Genomic DNA, 18,509 nt, shown 5'->3' on the forward strand with positions numbered 1-18,509 from the left:
AGGCACCTCCCCACTGAAGAGCAGCGCTATGGCTCGTGGTGGGCTTGGTCAAGGGTGCTAGCGGCAGCAGCAGCAGCAGTGGGAGCTCTCCGGAGTCCCAGCTGGCCAATTGGCTGTGAAGACCTAGGCTGACTTCCTGGGCTGCTGGAGCAGTCTGCTGAGGCCGCTACCTGTCCTGCACACTCCCTTCAGGCCCCAATCCCACTCTGAGAAGCCCCTGCTGCCCCCGAAAGCAGAGCGCGTGTGACAATGGCAATGGTGCCGGCCCTGTTTTGCCTGCGTGTGGTGCCGGGAGGAGCAGTGCAGCGCCGCTCTGAGTGCTTGGCAGGTCAGCCTCCCCTTTGCCCCCAGGCTCTCCTGCATGAAGGCAGCATCTCCCCACCCCACCCCACAACCCCAGTCTTCCCTGCCTGAATATAGGATCCCCCTCCCTCAGCCACATACCCCCCGTCTTTCCTCCGTGAAAGTAGCATTTATTACTTCTTGGGAGGTGGCAGTGGCAGCAGCAGCAAGATGGGGGCGCTGGGCGGATCTTTGCAGCCCAGCACCGCATATGCTAAAGACAGCCCTGCCTCCATCATGGGACATGCAGCAATCATACACAAGCAGTCTCCAGCAATGATTTTCCATACACATATCCAGGCCAAGTTGTGGAAGTTGTATATAAAATAAAGTTTATTATAAAGTTGTATATAAAATAAATGTTTTTTTAATAGAAAGTAAACTGGCACATCTATTTTTTTAAGTGGAAAGTTTCCTTGTTCTAGTGCAATGGAAGAAGGCTAAAAGATTCCTTAAGAGACAAGCACACCAGCCTTTGTGGCACCTGAAATACTAATACACATTATTGTGGCATAAGGGACCATGGTCAGCTGACACAGACCAGACTAGTTACCTATTTAGCATAATATTGCCTTCTTTGGCTTGCAGCCCAACTCTAGCTTCCTGGCCAAAGCTGAGAAAATGGTAGCCTGCCTCCCACTTGCATTAGTACCAATACTTTCAAAAGGCTTGCCCGGAGTCACTCATGGGAAGAGATAGGGTTAGGAACGTCTCCTGCCTGAAATAGAAGACCCATTCCCAGACAATGCTGAGCAAGATGGATCAATGGCCCAACTTTCAGAATAAGCAGCCTCCTATGTTCCTATGTGTGATGAAGTGGGCTCTGGCCAAGGTGCATTTATTAGGCAACAATGCATGCCTTAAATCTTTAACGTGCCATAAGGACATCTGTGTGTGTTTGTTTTTTGTTTTGCTACAACAAACCTAGCACAGCTATTCGTCTGAAATTTATCCTTTAGAATCACAGAATTGTAGAGGTGGAAGGGATGCCACCACAGCTGTCCCTGGGTGGCCTCAAACCATCAACCTTCTGGTTAACAGCCAGACGCACTGACCCAATGTGCCACAGGAGGGCCAGAGATATATTTAATTATTTCCCCCAGTGCATGGTACATACCTGTATATTTGACTACATTGCAAACATTGCTACTACCCTCATACAGTATCATTAGCTATTAACTGGGGCGGGCAACCAGCACTGTTAGGGCACAATCTTGTTAGCTGAGATGGAGCCAAAGGGGAACCTGGAGTGTTGTGGTTAGAAAATGGCAGCATTTTGTGATGATTGCCTTCACCGGCCCCAAGCAGGCATTTTACAGGTGTATGTTTCCCAGCCCCCACCCATCAGCTCTGGCTCCACCTACTGTTGGCCTCTCAGCTACCTGCCATATTAGTCTCAATGGCCACCAGCCCCCCCCACTGCCACATACCAACTATGTCCAAAGGTTATGAGTTGTTATTAACTTCTGCCACCACAAAGTGGAACGTATAGTGCTTCTGCGCAACTCATCATGGGAAGAAGGCACTCAGGTGTGACAGAACAGACAGAATGAAGAGACTTCTTTTTCCCTAAAAAAAGTTTGAAGAACTCCTTGAGGTCTAGTGTGGTGGAGTGTCCAGAGCAAATGTGAGGGGTGTCTCTTGAAGCCAGCATGGTGAAAAGGACCCGCTGATGAAAGCCTCTTGAGAAGGAGAGTTGGAAATGCCAGGAGCCAACGTGAATGGAATATGGCTCTTAGCTCATCTTCTTGGCCACAGTGGCATAGGTGCGTTCAATCTCCTCATCAGCTGGGCAAGTGTCAGTGAACTCCTCACGGGCATAGGCGTTGTGGAGATAGCGCCAAACTGCTGTCATCTCCAAGGGGATCTCAAAGTTCCGGTACTTTTTTGCAGCGATCTGAAAGGAAGGGATGGATGTAGAGAAATAATAAGTGGAGACTGATTTCCTCTTAATTAAAGCACAAAGTGTTGCTCAGGAGAGAGAAAAGTTGGGGCAATTAATTGGTGATTAAAGCTGGTGCCAGGTTTGGCATGATCCCTGGGCAGGATTATCCAGCACTCTACCTTAGCTTCCTTGGTGGTGGCATTCCAGTGGGAAATGAGCAGCTGTCTGCTCCTGGTTGGTGCCAAGAGGCAGCCATTTTAAATTGCCTACAGTGGCCCAGAGTGCAGAACATTGGGCACTCCAAGGCATTCTGGGAAATTTTAAATGGCACCCACTGCAGAGACGGGCTTGGGGCAGCCATCAGCACTGGTGGGCCCTGCTGGAGTGTGCAGGCCTGGCCAGCTGCATGCTGATGCCATATGTAGTTAAGGTAGAGAGTGTGACCTTGACAGAAGTTGACCACAGTCTCTCTGTGCTTTAGCTTACATAGCGGAACACAGGAAGCTGCTTTAAACTGAGTCAGACCACTGGTTTAATTAGTTCAATATTGCCTGCACTAACTGGCAGTGGCACTCCAGGGATTCAGAGGGAGGACATTCCTAGTCCTTCCTGGAGATGCTGGGGACTGAACCTGGGACATTCTGCATGGTAAGCAGATGCTCTGCCAAAGAGCTTAGGCCCTTCCCAGCCCTTGTTTGTTGCATGGCAGCATTTGGGAAATGCTGATCATGTGGTCATGGCTGCAATCAAGCAACATCTTGGGTGGAAGACAAGCTGCAGTGGAACAGAAACAGTGCTGTATGTGACAGATGTAGAGTATAAGAGTGTTGATCTCTGACCTGGGAGGTAAAAGTAAAGGAATAAGGGCCCCTGACCATCAGGTCCAGTTGTGTCCAACTCTGGGGTTGCGGCGCTCATCTCGCTCTATAGGCCGAGGGAGCTGGCGTTTGTCTGCAGACAGCTTCTGGGTCATGTGGCCAGCATGACAAAGCTGCTTCTGGCGAACCAGAGCAGCGCACGGAAATGCCGTTTACCTTCCTGCCAGATCGGTCCCTATTTATCTACTTGCACTTTGATGTGCTTTCGAACTGCTAGGTGGGCAGGAGCTGGGACCGAGCAATGGGAGCTCACCCCGTTGCAGGGATTTGAACCGCCGACCTTCTGATCAGCAAACCCTAGACTCTGTGGAGACCAGGGTTCAAATCCCCACTTAGCTGTGAAGCTCACTGGGTGGGCCAGTCACTGTCTCCCAGCCCCACTGACCTGGTGGAGTTGTTGTGAGGATGTAATGCAGATGAGTGAACCAAGTGCACCACCCTGAGCTCCTTGGAAGAAAAGGTGGTATATAAATTTAATAACTAAAATAAAATACAATAATAATAATAATAAACACAGGGCATAATGGGTAATAATAATAATAATAATAATAATAATAATAATAATAATAATAATTTATTTATACCCCGCCCATCTGGCTGGGTTTCCCCAGCCACTCTGGGCGGCTTCCAACAGAAAAATGAAATAAAAAAAGCCTTCTTGCATCCCTACCTATAAGCAGCCGCTTGGAGAACTGAGCCTTGATCTCTGGAACAGATGTCATCAACTTCATATACTGTACTGGGAAATGTACTCACCTTGATTATGTGGAGTTTGGGGAGCAGGTTGCAATCAGCTAATGTCATCCAATTCCCATCTAGGAACTTTCTCTTGGAGACCAGCACATCTTCTGCACAATCTTGGTCAATTTCCTCTGGAAGTGGGGTGCTTAAATAATCATCCAGGCGCTTGAATTCTCTCAACAAAGCCTTTTCCATATCTGAATCGTAAGAACCAGCCACAAATTTAAGCGTTTGTCCAATTTAAACATTTCGCTTTTGCTTTCTAACCAATTTTATCTATTAATTGATGGACTGCCCTGAAATATGTCAACACTGTTATATTTTAAGGGCTTTGCACGGGGGCAAGATAATGGCTACATTTGGCTGCCAAGCTATACCATAGCTCAGCATAGCATGAACAAGCCTAGGAAAGCCGTAGGCTTGCACAAACACCTTTCCATCTGCCTACCCCTGGCACAGCCAGGAGGGGAATGTGGATGCTTGTTGTTTCCAGTTTTCCTTAACCATCAGGGCTGCTCCAGCCATTAGATGGGGGTGAGGCTCAGGTGGTGGAAGCCCCCCAGGTGGCAACCCTTTCATCACCTCCGTCAGCGGCAGGGAATTGGTGCCTGCATCAGCACTGATTTCAGCTGACACCTTGCCAATTTCAGGCAAGATATTGCCGAAATCAGACAAGATCTCTCGGAGCACGGGAGATCTCACTTGAAATCACCCCAAATCAGTGCTGATGGCTGGTGCCACTTCTCTGCCATCAATGGAGGTGTCAGGGCAGGTGGTGCAGGCAATTTGGTGATTAAAACCAAATAAAAAAACCTTGAGGAAATTAATCTGGATTTTAGCGCAAATTTATTCTTGTAAACACATTTTTTTGCCTACAGTGTTCACTCACGAACAAACTTTTTTTTAATGCACTTTTGAATATGATTCTCACTAATGTATATGTTTTTATGCCCTGATATGTGCATTTTTGTAAAAATTGGTTGGTTGGGAAAGTGGCATCACAAAATTTGGATAAGTGCACATGGCAAAGGACAGCGGTATTTTAGTTCGTGTATTGTTTTGGGAAGTACAAATCAATTAAATAAATTTAAATACTTAACTAACTGACCAATTGCGTCACAGATAACTCGGTTCTGTCTGCCCTAACATGAAGCCTGCCCCCCCTAAAATAAATGCCACGACTCCTGGATTATCGAGTCCCCTCTTATGAATATGATACAGTGGTACCTCAGGTTGAGTACCCAATCCATTCCGGGGTGCTGTTCGCACCCCAAAAAGTACTCAACACGAGTGGTGATAGCGTGTGTGCATGAAGCGCTGATAGAGCACTTCTGCACATGCACAAAGTGCGCAGAACGCTTCTGCGCATGCGGCGGAACCCAGAAATAAACACTTCCTGGTCCGCCGAGTATGCAACCCACAGCGTACTCAACCCGAGGTATGACTGTAATACAATTAGCACCACTCCTATCTATTATCCTTGCTTATTTCATTCTAGATATTTCCCAAAGGAAATAAATTTAATAATCTTACTTTTGTTTGCTTCCTTGTGGGGGTTCTTGATGTATGCAGAGAACTTGGCAAAAATGTTCCTGCCAACAGCCATAGAATCTTGGTTTTGTGGGGTGAGCTGTGGGTATCTTAATTAGAAGTACAGAGTTAATTTAGATGTGAAGGAAAATAACTCAGAACTCTCATGCTTCCATTGAACTGGCCACTTGCTTATCTTATTGTCTCGAACCCCATCTCATAAGAGCTTGAAAGAACAAGAGACACAATTCTGGACACCATAATGACCCAACTGGGATTTAAAATGTGAAAACCCAGGGAGCCAGACAGACAGGGAGAGGGAAAGGATAACCACCCAGGTCCCAGGAAGCAAGGTATTCTAGAGACATGGCATACAACTGAGCACAACACAAGGTCTCTGAAGCCTCAGTAGGGTAAAAGAGGCAGAGTCTGGTAGGGTAGGGGTGGAGGCTAGTGGTACCCAGCAGAAACAGGAGGTGGCACCTGGCAGGTTATAGGAAATACCTGGTGGTCGAGTAAACAGTGTTTATCTCTCAAGCTAAGCAGAAAACAGCCTGCCCCCCCCCCCCGATTCTGGCTTCTCCCTACTAATATTTTACACCTTATTCTGAAGACTCTAAGAGGTAAGCTAAACCCTGAAGCTTCAAGTCAACTGTTGAGATGGTACAGAGAAATCCTGTATCTAAGTGCAAGTGTTGTCTTCAGTTTTGTAGGGAGGGTAAGTCCTGGACTTCAGCCACCACTGTCTGGCCATCCACCTCCTTGTTGATTTTGCCACTGTGTGCTGGCTTGTGTTGTCAAAATGACATAAGAAAAAGCCCTGCTGCTGCACCAGGCAGGCCAGTGGCCCATCTAGTCCTGCATCCTGTTTTTGCAGTGGTCATAGGAAACCAGCAAGGTACCCCTTGGGCCCAATTTGCACCACCACTGAAAAGGATGCTGCTGCTGCTGCTCCCCCTCCTCTTTGCTCAGCCCTCCTGCTTGCTCCTTTAGAGAAGACAGGCGAGCAGGCAGCAAAATCAAGGAGGGTGAACACCAGGGTCAGAGGACTCTAGGGGTTGGCAGTGTGTAGGACCACTACTGGGAGCCCTGTGATGCTGACCTTTTAAAAATAAGCTTTGCTAGTAGGCAACAAAACTTGATCAGGCAGGGCTGGCAATTTGCTGAGCGTTCAGCCTCTAAAAGGTAAAGGGACCCCTGACCATTAGGTCCAGTCGTGACCGACTCTGGGGTTGCGCGCTCATCTCGCATTATTGGCCGAGGGAGCCAGCGTCTAGCTTCCAGGTCATGTGGCCAGCATGACAAAGCCGCTTCTGGAAAACCAGAGCAGCACATGGAAACGCCGTTTACCTTCCCGCTGTAGCGGTTCCTATTTAACTACTTGCATTTTGACGTGCTTTCGAACAGCCCTTCTGGTGCTGGTTTGTAGGAAGAGAAAAGCTTGTAGGTACCAGCAATGCAACTTACAACCAGCAGAGGGTGCTGCTGTAATACTTTGCATTTCCTTCGAGCCCTTAAAAAGGTAAAGGGACCCCTGACCATTAGGTCCAGTCGTGACCGACTCTGGGGTTGCGCGCTCATCTCGCATTATTGGCCGAGGCACTGACCTTTTAGACTGTGTACACACCGTGTATTTAAAGCACAGCGTTTCCCCCAAAGAATCCTGGAAACTGCAGTTTGTCCCTCACTGAGTTATAATTCCCATCACCCTTAAAAAACAACAGTGCCCAGGATCCTTTAGGGAGTATCACGTGGTTTAAACATGCTTTAAATACATGTTATGCCTTAATGTCTTAAGCGGAAATTTTGACACCAAAGTGTCTTTTGGGCTTTTTCCTTTTCCTTTCCCTTTTTCCAATAAAGGGATGTGGAACATGAAAACAACATAGTTCTCTGGGCATAATCTATACTCTTGTGTGAAACCTGAAAGACTAGATTCAGAATGGCATACACTTTCTTTCTCCCCAACAAGAACCATTGCAGCCTAGTGGTTAGAGCTGAGATACAGTACTTGTGGCCCCCTGGGTGTCATTGGACTCCGGCTCCCATCAGCCCCAGCCAGCAAAGCATCTGCATTTCTCTTGTGCTTGCGACTGATTGCAAGGGAGACTCTTTGCAGAGCATTAGTCCTTTAAAGTGCCTCCTGTTTACTGCAGCTGTACCCAGAGAATTGAGAGAGCATGTGCCAACTCTTACCGCATCTTGGCTATGCTCCTATCCTTAGCTCTCTTGTTTCCCTTGGCTTGGCTATGGATGCACACAGTCCTTTAAAGAGACCCCATAAGGGAGGGTGGAAATAAATTCTTGAACACCCCTGCCGTTGCATCCCTACAATTGAACACTGGGGCGTGCATTTAGTCTTCCCATCTGCAACCTTCTCTGTGCCTCTTCCATTTTCTTTGGGGCTCTCTGTGTCTTTCTCTCTCCTCCTCAACGCCCCCCCTTCTCTTCCCTGCAGTGATAGAGAACTTCCCTTTATTGTTTTTTAATCTCTCCAGCCAATACACTTCCTCCCCGATGCTGGTGGGGAAACAGATGGGTTTTACAAGCTGTCCCTGTCTCTCAACGGGAGGCCAAAATCACGGCCACTCCACCCCCTGCAAGAGGTCGTTGCTTAGTTGCGTATGTTCATTTCACATTCCGAAAGACATAGCTATCACATAGAATAGTGTTTTAAATGCATGGTGCAGCTGTGATAAGCCTTTCTTTATCTGTTCCTCACTGCCAGTATCCCACAGCCCCTGATCTGCAGGTAACAAGGCTCCTGTCCCTTTAAGCATGGCAGCACAGGTAAAACCTCAACAGGTGCAGCTTTCTCCCCCCAGCAACAGCACCATGATACTTTATTCAATGCCTTTCTATGTGCTTCACAGCTGTTAAAGACACTTGAAGCCCTGCCAAAGGTGGTGGTTGAAAAACCTATCCTCCTGGCTCATTTAGGGAGCATTGCACATTCGGCGAGCATTGCACATTCGGTCAGAGTGAAAGGGACAGTCAAACAGATTAAATAACCCAATAGATAAGACCACAGCTTGAATTGCCCTGCTTAGTTTGAATTGGCAGGATGCAGCTTTTACGAGTGATAGATTAGAAGAAGGCAGCTTCTCCACATTGTGCATGGAAAATGCAACAGGATTCTGCCTCAGCACCTGGCATTGCACATGAAGAAGAGAGTGCCTCTGTGCATGTATCAAGCACTTTTTCTGCACAACCGAAATAACATCTGAAATCAGGGCAAAGGGGCTAACATTTTCAGAGGGATATGTAGCTAGGAGGAAATGAAAGGAGCCCAAGATGTTAAATATTGAGGTACTTGGGTGGTGAAAGAGTCTGCTCCAGAAAGTCTTCAATCTTCAGGAAGTCTGTTTTCAGTTCCTTATTGAACACCATGAACGGAGGCTTGGTCCCAGGGGCCAGGTCCTTTAGCTCTTCAGGTTTCCTAAACAATGGGGGTCAACAGAAGAAGGAAAGGAAAAGGAAAAGAGTCTCCTTCTGCCTATATCGGAGGTATGCTGCCTCTGAACATGGAGGCTCCATTTAGATATCATGGCTAGCAGCCACTCCTCTAACCTACTTTTAAAGACTGTGCATCTATCTCCACGTGGCTATCACTGCAAAAATGGCCCTGCATCCCAAAGGTTAACAGTATATTACAGGGAACCACAGGCCTGGGAGCTAAATGTACCCTCCAGGCCACCTGTGCTGCCAAGTTCTCCCTTTTTTAAAGGGAAATTCCCTTATGCTGAATAGGCTTCCTCGTGAGAAAAGGGAAAACTTGGCAGCTATGCAGGCCACTCTATCTGGCCTTTGGGATTATCCTCAGGCCACAACCACTTCCCAGGTTGACACCCCTACCGAACCAGCTTTGCATCATCCTTGAGTGTTTTTGCCTGATTGGAATAGATGTTTGCCTCTATGGCAGACAGAATGTGGTGTGTGTGTGTGTGTGTGTGTGTAGATGGATGCACAGACTTTAAAAGAAGTTTCATCTAGAAAGATGCAGACCCTATGGCTACAATTCAAAAATCTTGTTTTTTTCCTTTCTTTCCTCAGCCACCCACCTCTCTGCTTTGTTTAACCAGTTCTGCCTGATTAACAATTCTCGAGAACTCGGAAGCTTGTTCACTATTATGTGATTTGTTTATTTATTTTAAAAAGTTCCTAATAAAGATGCTGCCAAACCACAGGTCTTGGAATTTCTCTAATCCAGTGTTTCTCAACCAGTGTGCCTCCAGATGTTTTGGGACTACAGCTCCCATCATTCCTGACCACTGGTCTTGCTAGCTAGGGATGATGGGAGTTGTAGTCCCAAAACATCTGGAGGCACACTGGTTGAGAAACACTGCTCTAATCTTTTGTGAAGCATGAAGGATGCAGAGGTCCACCTCCATCCTCTTACCTGGTCATATCAACTGTTGTCACGTTGAACCGGACGCCTTTGAGCCACAAGACCATGAAGAGGCTTTGGCAGAAGGGGCAGTTCCCAATGTTCACACCATCTAAGCCAGCCTGCAGTTAGAGGCAGAATGGGAAGCACTCATTGGCCACCCCTCTAGGAAAGGAGCTTCACCATGCACACCCACACACCCACACCCCAACAAGGAAAGATTCTGGCAGTTCTAAACGGCTAACTTTCTGCATTATACGGTTCACATGCAACAGAGATGTCTCAGATCATGCTGGCAGCTGCTTTGTGACAAATGGTGGTTAAAATGCTTTATTTATTTAGTGTTTGGTGTTCACAGAACTTAGAATTTTAGAGCTCAATGGGGCCTTAGAGGCAGGGTTCTCCCCCCCCCCCCAAGCTGGAACTTGTCTGTTCCGGCACCTCTCAGGTGGGCAGCATTGCCATTATAAGAGAACAAGGGAGGTGTTTATGGTGAGTTCTGGCACCTCTTTCCACAGAAAAATAGCACTGCTTAGAGGTAATCAAATCTACACACCCCGTTTAATGCAGGATCTGAAGTACAAGATACAACTACAGCATCCTTGGAAGGTGACTATTTCCCCTTTGCTCAGATAGCCCCAGAGATGGAGAGTTCACCTCCTCTCACTTTACATAAATGTAAAGGGACCCCTGACCGACTCTGAGGTTGCGGCGCTCATCTCGCGTTATTGGCCGAGGGAGCCGGCGTACAGCTTCCAGATAATGTGGCCAGCATGACAAAGCTGCTTCTGGCGAACCAGAGCAGCGCATGGAAACGCTGTTTACCTTCCCGCTTGGAGCGGTACCTATTTATCTACCTGCACTTTGGTGTGCTTTCGAACTGCTAGGTTGGCAGGAGCAGGGACCGAGCAACGGGAGCTCACCCTGACTCAGGGATTCGAACCGCCAACCTTCTGTTCAGCAAGCCCTAGGCTCTGTGGTTTAACCCACAGCGCCACCTGCGTCCCTCACTTTACATAGCGACGCCATAAAGGAGGTTAGTGTTGGTATCCCAGTATTTTGGAGAAGGGGATGAGAGAGGTGCTGGCCACAGGAGAGGTGAGACTTAAATGTCAGTAGTTTTTACCACTACATTAGCTCCAGAGGAAACTCTAAGTAAGGCAACCTGCGGCAGTGATTAAGGGTGCAATGTCAGTATTTCTGGGTGGGATTCATTCACATACCAGCAAATACAGGTTGCATAGTTATAGCTGATGGGGAGATCTTCTGCAACAAACACACTTCCCCCCCAACATTGACTTTTTGCAATAAAGAAAGTGACAGAGAAAATGCACTGGAAAGTATGGGATAACATTTGTTACACATGTTTTGATGCAACATCATCTAACCGGTTTGTTATTATGGTATGTATTTTGGTGTTTTTATATTGTAAGCTGCCCAGTGATCCTCAGATGAAGGGCAGTATAGAAATTTAATAAATACATTTAAAGTACATTTAAAACACCTTACCTTCCTCAAAAAAATCCTGAGAACTATAGTTTGCTAAGAGTTCTGTGAACTATAGCTCTGTGAGGAGTAGGCTGCAGTTCCAAGGATTCAGGGCGGGGGGAGAGTAATGTGCTTTAAAAGTACTTTACATGTATGTTGTATATGCAACCACTATCTAATTCTCCTGCAAACAATGCATAATATTACTATGTTGGGGTGAGGGGACAGATTAAGGCAGGAATTGAGTGTGTGAGGGAGAGAAAGACGGGTTCCAGATGCAAATAGGACAGGTGGCTCCTGCAATTTTAATGGATGTATGGAAGAATGAACTCTTAGAAGCTGTAGCTTGTTGTGCAGGCTGCAGCTACTGAAATGCCCTCCTCTACACAACTAAAGTGTAACAGCCTAGCTCTCTTTCTCCAGCCACCTGAGAAACGGAGTCATTGCTGGGATATGGTACTCATTCCTATGCAGCTACTCAGATGAAAGTTCCGCTGAGGCTTACTCCAACGCAAACTTGCATAGAACTGTAGCCTAGACTCTGATTCTTGAGCAAGTTAAAGGTAAAGGTAAAGGGACCCCTGACTGTTAAGTCCAGTCATAGACGACTCTGGGGTTGCACGCTCATCTCGCTCTATCGGCCGAGGGAGCCAGCGTTCATCCGCAGAAAGCTTCCGGGTCATGTGGCCAGCATGACTAAGCCGCTTCTGGGGAACCAGAGCAGTGCACAGAAACGCCGTTTACCTTCCCGCCAGAGCGGTACCTACCAGTATTTATCTACTTGCACTTTGAGAGCCAGTGTGGTGTAGTGGTTAAGAGCAGTAGACTCGTAATCTGGGGAACCGGGTTTGCATCTCTGCTCCTCCACATGCAGCTGCTGGGTGAACTTGGGCTAGTCACACTTCTTTAAAGTCTCTCAGCCCCACTCACCTCATGGAGTGTTTGTTGTGGGGAGGAAGGGAAAGGAGAATGTTAGCCACTTTGAGATACCTTCGGGTAGTGATAAAGCGGGATATCAAATCCAAACTCTTCTTCCTCTTCTTTTGAACTGCTAGGTGGGCAGGAGCTGGGACCGAGCAACAGGAGCTCACTCCGCTGTGGGGATTTGAACTGCTGACCTTTCAATCAGCAAACCCTAGGCTCTGTGGTTTAGACCACAGCACCACCCACGTCTCTCTTGAGCAAGTTACCAGTCTCCAAATCTCATACCACTTTGAAATGGGTTTTGGGAATTGTTTTGTTGCAGCAGCAAATTATGTCATTAGCTTTGCTTGTTGTTATTCCTGAGTCCTGACATCGAGCAGGACTCCACACCATACATTTAAAACATGTGACTTCTCCCAAATCATCCTGGTAACTTTTGTTTGTTAAGGGTGCTGGGAATTGCAGCTCTGTGAGGGGCAGTGCCCTTAACGGTTTCTGGGATTCTTTGAGGGAAGCCATGTGCTTTGGACATGTGTTGGATGTGTTTTAAATGCATAGTGTGGATCTGCCCTTATCCTGCCACCAGCTGCAATGCCCCTTGGCCCCCACCCCAGGCAGCAGTCACCACTGAGTAGCTCTCATGAATAGATCACCAGGCTAAGCCCACCCCATCTCAAACCCTGGGAGGTGCTGCTTAGCTGGAAGCTGGCATTATTTATTTTCTTTCTCTTGCTTTCAAATGAAACGGGTCATTGCTTCCGTTTCCTTAGGTGGGAGCTGTATCAGGGGTGAAAGCAATACTGAAAGCCCTTGGTGTTCTTTGCCAGTCTATTGTGGCAAAACGTTATCTTCTTGGCCTGTGGCTGTGAGGGCCTCGGGAAGCCAGATAAAGGAAAATACACAGAACTCTTGGTTGGGAAACCTGGAAGGAGAATGACAGTGTTTTGGTATGGTAGTCCAACAGGAAGGGAGTCTGCACACTGGCCAGGGAAAGCCTCAAGAGGGAAGGTGTGGAGGAAATAATACACTAATGTTTTCCATAACAATAATCCCCATCCTTTTATTTCTGTTTCTTTTCATTAGTGAAGCTAAGGAGCCTATTCATCTTTTCCAGAGATCAAATCTGTGTTTTCCCCATGACAACACCCTCTTTGAACTCTTGAGATTTGATGTGGAAATAACTTCGCACAATCACGTTAGCCTGATTTAGTTTGAAATCACTCTCCTGTACAACACTAAGGTATAGAAACTTATTTTCAGAACATGAAAAGAAACAGTCACCTGGCAACTTCCCACTTTCCCAATATAGGCTCGTTCCCATGTTACACTGAACAGAGGGACAGGTTGTCCCTACACTTGGACAAGTGTTTGTGTGAAAGTATTTGACCATTACATGTACAGGAGCACACAGCTCAACCACTGTGTTCACAGGTGCACAAAATGTACACTTATTAAATATGATGTTTGAACACCACTTATGTCAGGCCTACACTGGTTTTAGTATTGTGGGGTGTACTTTGTTTTTCTGCTAGAACCCAGAGATCCACCAACCAAGGGCATTGTTAAGAGAATGGCCCATGAAACCCAACCTCTGGTACCTTATTTATGATTTGTTAAGATAAATGAAGCAGTAGTGCTTCAGAGAGGTGATGTCATCAACAATTTTTACAACGCTCCTGCAAGGTAGACCAGTAATACTATATCTATTTACTGATGGGTTGCTCTCCAGCAACCATTGTTGCCTGCAACTGGCCCTCACGGGGAATGAAATTGCATACCCCTTGTATACTGAGCTCGGCGGATCACAGACCCTGCATAAGGAGCAGCCCTATGCTGAAAATCTGAGTTTACCTACCGGTATTCAATATCCCATCTTTCATGGAACTCAACATGGCACACTTTTAGCTCTCAGGCAATCTCCTCTGTAAGCACTGGCTATACCAAGACCTGCTTAGTTCTGGCAAAACATGTCAATTTCAGTTCTCTGTTTCTCATTTTTCAAAACTTAAATTCAGTTCTCCATATTTTGCAGAAATTTGCGATTAAAAAAAATTCATTGTGATAATGTGCCAGCATTTCTCCTAATACACACTTTTTAATATGCAGTTTTGACTAAATACACATCTTCGCAAGCAATTTCCCCTAATACAATGCATTTTTCTTTACACTAATATATTAATTGTATGTACACTTTCCTCTAATATATGCATTTTAAAAAATCTTTTTTTATTGTAAACATGGTCTGGTTTCAAAGAATAGCTGCGTTTCGGTTCACGTCTTGTTTCAGATTTGATGGATTCGCTTTCAAAACAAAGTGAATTGCCTGATGAGAGTTATAGTCCAGCAACAACTGCAATTACATCTTGTAATGTTGCAGACGACGACCTGACTGGTCAGCACGAACCCTTAACAAGACCAATACATTACAAGGTAGGGATGGGGAACCTGTAGTCTTGCGATTGTTGTGGATTCTCCTTCCTTAGAGGTTTTAAAGCAGAGATTTGATGGCTATTCGTCATGGATGCTTTAGGTTAGGGTAGGGGGTTGGACTAGATGACCCTTGAGGTCCCTTCCAAATCTAAAATTCTATGATTCTGTGATTCAGTTCCTACCTCTGCTGCAACATTTCATTACCAGTCACACTTACCAGTACAGCCGCAGTTTAGGCTATACCTTCAAAGTACATTTGAAACACATTCTTGTTTCAAACTCTTGGCTCTGTAGTTCACCCCTCACAGAATTACAATTCTTAGAAACCCCTAACAGTGCCCAGAGGTCTTTGCGGGATGTGTGCTTTAACGTATCATGTGTATGCACCTTAGAGACTCAAGCTGTGTGCACACTATAACTTTGAAGCGTATTCGAAGCACTTTCTTTCCCCCAAGGAATTCTGGGCCCTGTAGTTCACCCCTCACAGTTACAATTCTTTTTCCTTTTTTAAACAATCAATGTTATTAAAAGGTTTCCCACATATACGTAGTGCAATAAAAAACCAAACAAAGGTAATATCTAAAGAGAGCAAAAGAATAAAAAAGGAAAGAGGGAGGAAAAAGGAAAAAGCAACACACAACATATAAACGAGAAATTTTATAGTCTATCAACCTTCTGTCTTAACTTCAATTCACAAACAGAGATCAATGTCTTCCCAGTTTCCACCTGGGGCAGCTCCCATCTTTCTCAGCCTCACACCCTGAGGAAAAACCAATCTATTCTGTCTCTCACACAGAACTCTTCTATCAATCTTTAAGTTACAATTCTCAGCAATCCTTCACAAACCACAGTGCCCAGAAGTATGTGAGGGGGGAAATGAACTTCGAATGTGCTTTAAAGGTGCACAAAGCCTTAGCAAGAGAGGCTGAAAGATATAGCCTTAAAAGAATAATAATAATAATAATAATAATAATAATAATAATAATAATAATAATAATAACGAAATAAATACTGCAGCGGTTTTTTGGGTGCTGCACAGTTCTTATCTGTATCCTGTAAAAAAAACATTCACATTTACTATGGGACCGATCTCTGTGACAGGGCTGATAAGTAAAGGGTGAACTTCAGGCACAACAACTTCCTGAGAGGAGCACTGCCTCTCCCCACACTGGTCCCCAAACTAAGTTTCTGAAAACACCGAAAGCCAAGCAAACAATGTGGAATCTGTGGTGCGAATCTGTAATGGAGGCACAGTCTGGTTGTACATGCAACATACATTTAAAGCACAGACACCAAAGAATCCTGGGAACTGTAGTTTATCCCTTACAGAGCTACAACCCAGCACCCCGAACAAACTACAGTTCCCAGGATTCTTTAGAAGGCAAATCGGCTTTAAATGTATGGTGTGTCCTCAGTCCCTGGCTCCCGTGGGCTCACTGTGTACACATCAATACACTAAATCTTCAGTGTTGTGCAAATCCAAACTTTTGGGTCTGTGAACTGGTCACACCCAAGCATGCAACCAAGACTTCAGTGTGTCAGACAGGTCATTTATAAGCACACAGAAGTGCACAAACACATGTAACATAGCACATTAATGCAGTGGCACAGTTAAGCTAATCTTAAACTCTGGACCAAGTGGGTGGCACTCAACTAGGTTGCTGAGAGTTGTTAAGGGATCCACCGTTCCTCTCACAAATCTACAGTTTTCAGGATTCCCTGGAAGAGGGATGATTGTTAAACCACTCAAGGAATTGTATCCCCATGATGGGGATAGAGGTCTCCGAACACTCTCAGCGCCCTTAACAAACTACAGCTCCCATGATTCTTTGGGAGAAGCTGTGAATGCTGAAACCGCTTTAAATGGATAGTACAAAGGGAGCCCAAATTTGCTCCATTAACTTCAACTGGTCTTCTGCGAGTAAATCTTAGTTGAATGACTCCTATAAATCTTACAGGATTACTTCACTTAACTAAGCCAGCCCGACTGTGTTTGGGGACCTTCCTATTCATTCCGGGAAGAAGGGAAAGTAGCAGCTGATCTGAGGCTGATGCAAAAATACCCCAGGGCTTTTGTTACAGGTGCCATTACTAAACATATTTTGCTGACAGGCTTCTGCCCCCAAACTTCACCCTGACGACACCAGTGCATTAGTCTGACCCTTACCTTGACAAAGAGCTCGATCTCTGGTTCCTTCAGGGGGCTGCGGAGTCGACTTGCCATCGTCTCTTCTTCTGCCTGCAAAACGCTGCTGGTCAGTGGTTATTTCGCTCTGGTTGTCTCTCAACAAATGTCCACGGGGAAGCGGTTGGGAGTTCTGACAGTACGGTAGCCGTGAAGATGAGTCCCTCTCCAGGACTGTATGTCGCTTGGCTATGAGTTCACCCCCGTCACTTTCCTTCCTTCCTCCAGACTATCTAAGCCAGAAGCTTTGAGGTGTGCAGACTGACCCCATGGGGTGGAGGGGATTTCCACAGAGGCCTACCAGGTTCCAGCCGTGAGTCAGCAATGTTGTGCTATCAAAGAGCAGCACACCACCTTCTCCTCTGGTGTATCAAGGAGGCCAGATGTTGCCCTAACTCTCTGAGAAACATCCCAGAATAGCTTCTGTTCTTTGAGTGCAACTCCACAGCCACCAGAGTTTCTATTACAGGAAACAAGCCGGAGATTTTCCTGTAGTGGTTTAGGAGGTCACTTATTTAATATATCGCTCCTAGATTTGGGGTTTTTTTCTGGGGTGTGTGTGTGATACCTTCTCTCAAGCACTTCCAGTATACTAAGCTACTCCCCTTTTGGGGGGCCCAGGGGCACATTTAGAAATCTAATATACTGTCATGGGTACCATGAAATACCCTCTCCACACACCGGTGATGCTCAGACACACAAAGAACTGGAAAAAACAGCCCCTTCACAAAATTCCCCCACAATATATCATACTGCAACACACACCTGCAACCCCACAGACTCTAATGCATTCAAACACAACCCGACGTGGCAACACAAACCCCGGTAAAACACAACTATTACTCCCTCATATCCAGAACCTCACAAACCCCAAAGCACCTGCAACTTCCACATCCCCTGCAACCCCACATCCTGTTCCTTCGACCCCACACATTATTTCTAGAGCAGGGTGTTCCAGCGTGTGGCCCACATGCGGCCCTCAAGGCCTTTTTTTGGTGGCCCTCAGCAACATTTTATGCCCCCCCCCCCAGCGGCTGAGTACCTGTGCAGGATGGGAGGGATGGGAATGAAGAAAGGAATATTCTGGAAGATCAGATAACTGACTGGCAAGAATCCTGGCTTCATTCCACACTGCAACATTTTATTGCAGATCCCATGACTAAACTCAATATGTTTACACTTTATATTTTATTTCATTTAATAAACAAAATGAAAACAAAACTCTAAAACGAAACAAAAAACTATCACTCAACACAACCGAATCTTTCCCTTTATTTTGAAGGGAGGAAGTTTTCCTCTCTAAACAATTTAACAAAGCCTAGAAACTGGAGAAAAACCATGCTGGCTTTCTTTGGAGCAAGCCACGAGGCAAAACCGGCTGATGTTTGTCCAGTATGTTGTGTTCTGCCATAAATAGCCGCCTTTCACAGCTGCTTAAAGAGCTCCATTGGTGCTCCTCTGTGTCTTGCCTTTTTGTCCTTGCTGACCTCAGTTTTCAAAACCAGTGTATTCTGTAGCATGAGACAATCTCTTTGGCTGTGGGGAATTCAACCAAACATTGATGTGTTGCTGAGGGATTAACCCAGCCTTCCCCAGTCAAGTGCCCTCCAGATGTTTGGGACTATGGCTCCCACCAGCCTCACTCAGCACAGACTTTGGGGTTCAAGAATCCCACAGCCCCTGCTTTTGTGGGGAGGGAGCGGCTGCCTGGCTTTCTGT

The 18,509-nt window shown here is 46.1% G+C and overlaps 1 protein-coding gene across 1 annotated transcript; it reads right to left on the reverse strand.

Annotated features, from left to right (window-relative positions):
- Positions 1-429: 429 nt before the first annotated feature.
- CLIC2 (chloride intracellular channel 2) lies at positions 430-17,206 on the reverse strand. The gene is made up of 6 exons (XM_035113304.2): positions 16,773-17,206; positions 9,776-9,885; positions 8,690-8,815; positions 5,380-5,486; positions 3,862-4,043; positions 430-2,239 (listed from the first exon to the last, which is right to left on the reverse strand). Exons 1-6 carry the CDS (start codon positions 16,827-16,829, stop codon positions 2,078-2,080), a joined length of 744 nt encoding a protein of 247 aa, XP_034969195.1. The 5' UTR covers positions 16,830-17,206; the 3' UTR covers positions 430-2,077.
- Positions 17,207-18,509: the final 1,303 nt, after the last annotated feature.

This window comes from Zootoca vivipara, chromosome Z (genome assembly GCF_963506605.1).
Source record: "Zootoca vivipara chromosome Z, rZooViv1.1, whole genome shotgun sequence".
In the NCBI taxonomy this organism is placed as follows: domain Eukaryota; kingdom Metazoa; phylum Chordata; class Lepidosauria; order Squamata; family Lacertidae; genus Zootoca; species Zootoca vivipara.